Here is a 9,540-nt window from a genome sequence, read left to right as displayed (position 1 = left end):
GCGGTCACGTACCGGTTTGGCTGGGTGGGGCAGGACCCCCAGTTCTGCTTGGGGGACCTGACAGATGACGTGCTGTATCCCCGCCTGCCGCTGTCCCGCGCCTTCACTAACACTTTTGGACCCTCATTGTCCAACTCTGGCAGTGGGGGGGTCAACAGCACGTCAGGTGGGGGAGGAAGTGGAGGGGTTGAGGGTCACCATCACCCACCTAACACCAACACCGGCACCTCAAACCCACCAACTCTCCCCTTACCGCTTCCTCGCTCCCTGTCACGCTCCAACTCTCTACCCCACCCTGCTGTCGCAAATGCCTCCAAGGGCCAGGGTGCCTCGGAGGGCAGCGGGGGAGGAGGGGGCGGCAGCAGCAGTGGAGGAAACAGCACCCCATTCAGCATCGGCCGCTTTGCCACGCTATCGCTCCAGGAGCGCAAGTCGGACAAGTCAGGTGGCAGCGGCGGTGTAGAGAAGGAGCACAAGCGTTACCACAGCTTGGGCAACATCAGCAAAAGCAACGATAAGATCAACGTGGCGCCGAGGAGCAACCGGCTGGACGCTGCTAAGGTCCTGGGCACCACGCTGTGCCCACGCATGCATGAAGTGCCACTGCTGGAGCCACTGGTGTGCAAGAAGATTGCACATGAGAGGCTGACTGTCCTGGTGTTCATGGATGACTGCATCATCACAGCCTGCCAGGAGGGTCTGATCTGCACCTGGGCACGGCCGGGAAAGGCGGTACGTCCTCAGTCAGCTCTGTCATTAGGAAAGAAATCACAGATTGGGTCACTCCACTTTGCTCCAATCTGGTTTTACTTCTTTCAGGATGCTCATTATGAAGTGATAATTAGTCTACTTACTGTTAGCTGTTCGTTTATGTTACTGCTTTGTCCGTAAAACTGAACTTTGCCGAGGTCATACGTTTTTTTGCTCAGGTCTGTAATTCGTTTGTTCCTGTGATAATTTTGTTAACAAAAACTATGACAAAAATACTCATTGGTGACTCGTTTTTCAGGATGAAAACGAAACTAAAACCAATAAAAAGTATTTGATAACGAGAACTATGACAAAATGTTTTACATTTTTGTCATTGGATAAAAAGTAAATGATCACGTGAAAGACGGACGAATGGGTATGAAGTAACTTGGCGACCCTCCACATCAGTGGGATCACAAACTGGGAGTCCTGGTCAGTAAAACCGTTTCCTCCACTGCCGCTTGACTTGTTTCACTACCATCTTACATTCAGTAACATTCTGTCCCTGGCGTTAGCGCTTCTTGGGAGAAACAGCCTTATGAATCATGCTCATCTTCAGTCCAGAGAATTATGCACAAAAACCACTGGGAGACCAGGCAGGTAACATGAACCGCTGTGGATGGAGATGCAACATTAACGGTCCTTTCAGTCGGAGATCTGTTGTGTTGCTCTGTCAGGTCCAGGATTAACACAGGCAGTCAACTATAAATCATCAGGTTCACTGATGATTTGGCTTCTCCAAGCTGAACCCAGTGAAGAGGATTTTAGTAGAAATGTGAGGGAGTCAAGGGACGCAAGTCTCAGGTTAGACGGGAACAGCACGTGTAACCATGGTAACCGTACACAACCAGAATGAAGAAGATATAGCCTACATTAAAAATGCAGTTTAAAAACAACATAAATGACGTTAAAATGATTTTGTTTTTAGTGCCTAAAACTAACAAAGATCAAAATATTCAAATGAATGAACACTGGTTTGTTCTGAGTAGATATTTCAGACTCTTCAAAAGTGGAATAAACGACTCAACAGTTGCACATGAGTGCACCTGTTCTTTCCTAAGCAACAGGTGCTGGTTATCTTTGTGAGCTTACAGGTGAAACAGATTTTCTTTGTGCGATCATCCCTCCGGTCTAACTGGCCTTTATGTTCTCTCTCTCTCTCTCTCTCTCTCTCTCTCTCAGAACTTGACAGCACAGAACGGGAACTCTCCGAGTGGCACCGTGGTATAGCCGGAGGGGAAGCTTTGCCCCCATCCCTCCTTCATCTCCTCGTTCTTCGTTGTCTCCTCTGTGTCCGACACCCTCTCCATGCAAAAATGTCAAATATGGGGCCAACGACCAGAGACTGCACCCGACCTGCCACTGCAGTATTATACCTTCACTGTAGCTGCCTGTACCGGCCGTGACCCAAAGCCTGTCCCAGATCACTTTACTCTAACGGTGGCCACACTGTGTGGGGATACTCTTCCTGAAGCACCGGCACATGCACTATGAAAGTATCACCACTTCAACAGAGTGATGAAGTCTCCAAACAAATACTTAGAGTTAACTGGCAGGTTTCCAGATAGACCATGGATCAGGCCACATATTCCTGTCTGCGTCTGCCCCATGTCCAAGAGCGTGGCGTCCAAACCCGGCCTGACAGGCTCATCGTATATAATGTCAGAATGTAACTGAATCTGTGCGGTGTTCTCCCCCTTATTAGCTGAAGCAGACATTTGTGTGCTCCACCTGTTCAACCTACTTGTACGAACACAAACCCGGCCCGAACCCTGGAGTACCAATGGGCGTTCTGTTCAGGTACCCACGCTCTAACCTGAACAAAGTAAAGATGCTAGCACAGTTAGCCATTAGCTTTTCTTATATTTAGATTCTTATATTAGTCCTCTTACCTAAAGATACATGAGCAGTAACTGCTTTTAGTGTTTTGTTCATATTTAAAAGCATCATGACTTCAGCTCTGCCTTCCCTCAGTATTGTTTATTTGTCAGCAGTCGTCCATTTTTAAAGGGTTTGGTTTGCTTCAGCAGTTTAATGATTTAACGGTCACCTGCCCAAAACAAGCAACGTGTATTCTGACCGTGATGTAGCTTAAGATTTAGACGATTTACATTCTTGGTAAGAAATCTGAGCTGCTACGTGTCTGCATCCTGATGGTTTATGCAGCAGGTAACAGGTGCACTGTGCTTCAGGAAGTCTTTCCCACCTTGTGCCACAGTGAGAAGAAAGTTTATTCCCAGTGTTTGCCCCCCTCCCCTCCCCTTTATCTGCAGAAAGACTGCATCAAACAAGTGGTTTGTCCTCTCTGTGTGCAGCAGCAGTGTCAGGCTCAGTCTTCACTCCAGCCCCTCCTCGGCCGACCCCTCCCGTGTCCTTTCATACAAAAGACGCTGCAGAAGCCACGGCTGTTGTATTTAAGTTATTTATTTTATCACAAGACTGTGTAGTAATTTATACTGTAAATACTGAAAATACTCTATTAATACAAAAAGGACAAATGTGTATGGGAACAATGACAAGAAAAACCAGGAGAGATGAAGAGTATTAATATATGAAGATCCTTCTATTGTACATAACGACCACAGTTAAAACATGAATGTCTGCTGTTTTAGGGAGCTTGAAGATGTCTGTGTTTCTCGTGTGTGGTCGCTGAGAGTGAGCTGGGTTTAATCCGTTTGGGATCCAGTGTGAGTCTTTAGAGCAACCAACCTGGGTCGAGCACAGAGAGCAAACGTGGACGTGGCTGCTGCCTGTACATGTCAGGTCAACTGGTCCCAGTTTCACCAGTTCCTCTGAGCAGCATCTTAATGAATCTCATGAACAGTCACACACTCTTGCACATTCCAAACATGAACACACACACCAACAATCCCCTTATGGTGTAGCATCACATTCAGTTTACTGTGTCTTGGACTCCATTCCTGTTGCACCTGAATTGCCTCTTGCAAGAATTTGCACATTCCATAAATCCCTAGTCCATCCTGAGGCGTCGTGGCTGACGTCAGGGGCTGCTTCTGTCTGGTTGGATCCGAGCTCTGTGCAGAAACAGCTCCCATGAACCCATCGTTCCCTGGATGACACAGAGGTGTGCAGCTGGACAGTGAACAGCTGTGTGTTGGGATCTGGATCCATTCTTTGTCTTTAACTTGATGAAAATGATGGTTTGGGTGTCATTCAGACTCATTCTGGTTCCAGTCCTGCTTATTGATTCTGGTTCTTGTTCAGCCTTTGTTCGGATTCCTAGTATGTTATTCGAGTAAGCAAAGAAATGGCATTAAACCACCAATGTTCTTAGCAGATTTGTGCAGCCACAATGTTTTGTAATTATTTTTGTTCTAAGGTAAAAATGAACAACGTGATAGCTTCCCCTTGTGCATGAGTTTGATGCTTGAAGTTTTACCTTTGTTTTGGACAAATTGATAAATGCTCTGCTGCGTGGCTGACGACCGTCCTAGCATAAAAACTGTGCTCTAACATCCTGTCTGACCCTGTGTTCATGTCAGCTGCTTTCTGTTTGGGAGGGTGACTGACTCACACACAAGCTGCTCAGACAGTTGCTCAGAGTAGTTGTTTCCATCTGTGCGGGTTTAAGAGTCACTGCTCGGTGGGTCAGCTCCTAGATGCTGTGATGTTCTGTCCACCATGTTGCACGCACGATGCATAATGTAACTGTGCAGGACCAAATGTTGTTTTCAGGAATCGATGAGCGGGATTGAAAAAGCGTGTTTAATACCAAGCCAAAATTTGGAGCTGGTCTGAATTCAGAGCCACTTAGATATTCACCCAACACCTGCTGATGATCAACACGTCCATTTCCAAAGCTTCAGCCAGAGACAAAGGGCTGCAGAGGTGTTTCTGTTTTGTCCTGTTAGCATTGCTCTTATGTTGGAGATGTGTGATGTGTGAGAGCTCACAGCTCTGCTGAGTATCATGATGAGCTCATGGGCTCTAAGGCCAAATCAGTGCACGTCACAATGTGGACCTGCTCTTATGAGACATTAAAGGAATAATTCACCCCATATGAAAATGATCCATCCTGATGGTCTCCAGAAATACTGAAGTTAACACAGACAAAGAACTTCTTCCAGACCGGTTGTGCAGCTTCATCAAAGTATTTTATGGCCAGATGTTTGACTCCTGCTGCCTGATGATTTCCTTTATCTCACAAAGGGCTGTGTGACTTATCTTTGTCCCTCATTACCTCCCTGTTGTCATGTCTCCTTTTAAAAGTGCAAACCATCATTAGCTCTGTTTAAAAAGTGCGTTTGTGTGTTTCTCTGTTTAACAGTTGAAATTAAATGTGAGCACTGAAGCTAAAGTCAATCCCAAGATATATTTGCGACATTCTGATGCACATAGTCAGGAAATATTTTTAATAATAGTCTGGCTATTGCCCCAAATTCTCTCAAATGCAACTCGGCAACAACAACAAACTAGTCCCCAGCCTGTCCGGGAGCAGAGTCTATGTGGTAAATGGTGATTTACAGGATGCTGCTGTTGAGCCACGGGACACTTGGATGATGATGCACAAGCTGTTTGAAGGAATGTGACCTTTTCATCTTCTATCTGAGAGATTGTAAAACCTGTGGTGAAACACAGAAGACGACTAACTGTGAAGACAGCCACTGAGCTGTTGTGGTTAGTTGTGTTTTAACTTGTATATTTGCTGGCTGGATGTGTGAGTCCCGTGCAGATTTCCCCAGAAACTTGAAAAACAAAAGCTGCTCCTGAGCGGAGGGGATGAAACAGAAGTGACTGCAGATTCGGTGGCGTAATATTCCCTTTCCCTTTGTGTCTTTGTTTGGGTGTCTTTTCCAAAAGGGCGGCAACAAAATCTTACTTGAATACTTTAAATCCATAAAAGTGCTACTCGTTAGTTGTCAGTTGATTTCTGTTACTCTGAGGGGTTAAAAAACCAGCCACAGTCAGTTTGTGCTTCATCCTGTGAATGAGGCTCGGCTCTGTCAGACACGTACTGAACCTTTGGTTTGATTTTGGAGCAAAGATACGTTTCTGGTTTGTTTTACTCTGTAACCAGCACCAGCTGTGACTGAGCAAACACTACACACTTTACATTCACGGTTCAGACTAAGGGACAGTTGAAGTTTCCTCTGGCTGCAGAAGCACTGATGACTGTGTGAACTGACCCCAGGAAAGACAAAGCTTTGGTGGCAGGAGCAGCTGCTGGTCTGCACAGCCGGGTGGCACAACTTGAGTAAAGCCAGTGATTCACCTCTCACCTCTGTAGTTTGCTGTGTCCAGGCGGAAAGCAGAAAAACTCACAGCACTGAGTCGAGTGAAACCAGAACCTGAGCCAACACAAAATAACTTGGGAGGCAGCAGCGAAGCGAACACGACCTGCTCGGGCAGAGTCTCCTGATCAGCAACTAGAAGGCAAATATCATTACAGACACCTTTCTTTGTGTTTCTTTATGATTTGACATTTCAAGCTCTTTTTTTTACAGTTTGTCTTATTTTTGTGTGTCTGCGTGCACGTGTAAAATATGCATTCTGCATTATTACCACACAGTCGCCGTGCACATTTACACTCAGCATCACACACACTTTGACACACTTCACGCCTGTTGTGGTGGAGGTCACACAGGCAGGACGACGGCACTGTATCCAGTTTGTATATGGAGATCTGTTATTAAAACGCTCAACTGAGAACAGTTGTGTGATTGTGTGCTTGTACACTGTTACACTCCTGACACAAAGTCAACCAAATGACCTAAAAAGATAAAACAACCACACATCAATGCAGATTGATTGCAAAAAGACACAATCCAGCTACAAAATGGCTACAAATGAATGTAGACTGACCATAAAGCGATGCACAACAACCACACAGTATAAAAGTATAAGAAGCTGTGTTAGTTTTAGAGAATAGATTCATTAAGAGCTTGTGACAGCTGATCTTCAGTCAGGAGTAACAGAGAGACTGGATCCAGATTTACCTTCTTTGTGCTGTTCATCAAAAACATCTCTGTTCCTCTCTGATGACCTGTAGGGGGCGGTACAGGCGCATACGATCAGTTTGACTACTTCTCTGAACCCGCGGAGGAAGACACTTAAGTGCAGGACTTGAACTGGTAAAATAGTATTGTTACACTGTTGTATTTGTACTGTGCTAACAGTAAGTAGGCCTAGGTATTGTGAGTAGCGTACTTCCTGCACCATATGCAGCACAGGTGGAACGCAATAGGACTTTTATTTTGAAATACGAGCGGAAACGGCGTCGTGTTGACTCGACACAGTCGCGATTTCTGACATAAACAATAAAAGCAGAATCGTAACATGACATAAACAATAAAAGCAGAATCGTAGCACAACCGAGTAGGGCCGAGCAGGACCGAGTAGGACCGAGTAGGACCGAGCAGGACCGAGCAGGACCGAGCAGGACCGAGTAGGACCGAGCAGGGCCGAGCAGGACCGAATAGGGCCGAGCAGGGCCGAGCTCCGAATGCAGCCATAGCTATTGGTCGCTGTGAGAGGACGCTAAATTTTGAATGTTGGTTTGTGCATTGTGGTATGTACAAATTACAGACCTGTTCCTTTACTTAGCTTTGGTGACAAGTGAGCATCGAACTGGGTCTTTAAGGTAGGCTACACTGTTCTTTTATTTTGTGTTTTCATTATGTATTAAGACAGTATATTTGACGAAGGTTAGACACTGTAATGCACTGCACATATTGTGTATTTATTTAGTTTTTATGCTGAAAAAAACTTAGATAAAATCAACTGGACTAGATTTCTAGGTCGAAGGGACATTGTTAGCCCTGAAAGGACTGAAACGCCACCGAGGGGGATAAATATCTCTGGCTCAACACCAGTCAGAACTGATGAAGCCTCTTGGATGAGAGGTGAAACATTGTATAGACGAATGTCACAGCTACCTGAGAGAAACTGCTGGTTTGTAAGAGCTTGAAGAGACAATAAGCCTTCATCTTTAGTTACATTAGCCTGTTACAATGCCTTCTTTGTGGTGTAAAGTCTGCAGAGACCGGGGGCTCCCAAGATGTGATAACCATTGGGTCTGCATTAGCATGTTCACAGGTCTGTATTGTCCTGCATCACCTATGGAGCCAAAACTCTACAGCTGCAAATACACACACCGGTAGCGGACATCTGAAACCACAAGGAACACACTTGGTTGAACAGTACAAGCTTACCTGAGCAGGTCAACATCTGCTCACGCCAAGGACCAATCGCACTGGGATACGTGGAAGGTCCAACCTCTGTTCGGGGCAGTCCCCGCCCACAACAATAAAACGGGACAACAGACTGGGTTCGGGGCTTTTTGATGACGTATCGCCAACAGGAGGTTCGCCATTATTATTGTGGGAGCCCTGATGACGACACAAATAGGTAACTTAATTAGAAAGTTTGATTTTCTTTTTAGTTTTTTAACCAAAATTTTGTTGGTCAATTTGGAAAAGGGGAACCTTTGAATATTTTCCTGAGCTCTCTGTAATCTCCCTTTTGTTTCAAAATATTATTTTATTTATTTTACACATTTGCTACGACAGCTGTGAGAGGTGGTTTCATGTCAGCTGTGTTCAGCATCCCCCTGTGGAAAAGGAGCATGCACACACCATTAAAACTGCAATTATATTTGCAACTGATTCGTAGAAGTCCTGACCAGAAGCAGAAGGATGTTTGATGTAATGTACACAGTTTGAAATTAAAGTTGCAATAACTGGAATATTTCTTGCAGTTTCATCAGCATTCTTCCAAGGTTATTGTGCCTGATGTGCAATTTAAAGCCAGCGATGAGCAGCCAGTGTCCGGCACATTGCTCTAGAATCCAGAACTGACTGCACGCCTGCCTGTACTGTACCTACAGTACCTATCAGCAGCTCAGTCTGGCTCGCAGCCTGGGGTTAAATGTAGACTGAGTGGTTAATGTTCTTACTAACTTTGTCACGCTCTTACTTTGTTTTCTGTCCCCCTTGCCAGTGTGAGTGCTGGTGTGACACACACGCACTGATCAGATCACATGATAGAAATGGTTTGACCTATTCCGGTTTTGTTGTTACTAGCACTTGAGATACTGAAACACAGAAGGATATTGTATGTGACAACTTACATTGATGTACAAAAATAGAATCCATATTTAGTTGCTAGTAGGAGGAGTAGTCGGAAAAATATTCAGGATTAGGAAATTATGAGTCAAAATGATTTGAAATGTTTGTGCAGTAAACACATTCCACTTTGTTTCCTCCACAGAATAACAGATTTTCTAAGAGTCTGGAAGGTTGGGCAGAGAAATCGAAAATGTCAGTGTCAAGTTTTAAAAGGAAGTAAGTATTCATGCACTTAAAAAAACAATAAAACCATGCAAACGCATATATCATTTCATGATGTCTTTTAAATAATATATTTATAACGAGTCAGATTCTACTTAGTTTTATTATAAAAGTCTTTTTTCTTTTTTGCAAGTACAAACAGTAAACTAAAATATTAGGCTAAAAAGACAGATGAGGCCGTGCACTCTGGCCAGGATTTGAACCTGGTACTTCCATCAAAGATGACAGATGTGTTACCAGAGTTCAAGAGCACCTCAGGACTCAGCCAGTAACCATATCAGTTTACTGTATCTGTGCAACTTCAAGATAATCCAGGTTTAACATTAACTGACTGACAGTCTGGAGCCGGGATCGAAGTTCTGTGTGGCTTTAAAGGAGTTGGTTAAAAAAAGGCAATACAGATTTAAAGTTGTTTTTGGTTCCTTAATGATGCAGAAAATGTTCCAGCACTGACAGGTGATCCAGCTGTGGAGCGGTCCTT

The 9,540-nt window shown here is 44.7% G+C and overlaps 1 protein-coding gene across 2 annotated transcripts in view; it reads left to right on the top strand.

The window, feature by feature from the left end:
* LOC109973550 (WD repeat-containing protein 20) overlaps positions 1 to 6,500 on the top strand; it is a 12,366-nt gene extending 5,866 nt beyond the window's left edge. The window contains exons 4-5 of one of the 2 annotated variants that reach the window (XM_020623233.1): positions 93 to 732; positions 1,933 to 6,496. In XM_020623233.1, coding sequence (XP_020478889.1) covers positions 93 to 732; positions 1,933 to 1,980 — 688 coding nt within the window. In that variant the 3' untranslated portion in view covers positions 1,981 to 6,496. Of the gene's footprint in view, positions 1 to 92; positions 733 to 1,932 lie in introns of both variants that reach the window. The other variant, XM_020623232.1, reaches the window with a different exon arrangement.
* Positions 6,501 to 9,540: the final 3,040 nt, after the last annotated feature.

Source organism: Monopterus albus, unplaced genomic scaffold, assembly GCF_001952655.1.
Source record: "Monopterus albus unplaced genomic scaffold, M_albus_1.0 scaffold294.1, whole genome shotgun sequence".
NCBI lineage: Eukaryota > Metazoa > Chordata > Actinopteri > Synbranchiformes > Synbranchidae > Monopterus > Monopterus albus.
This window is presented reverse-complemented; position numbering and strand designations above follow the sequence as displayed.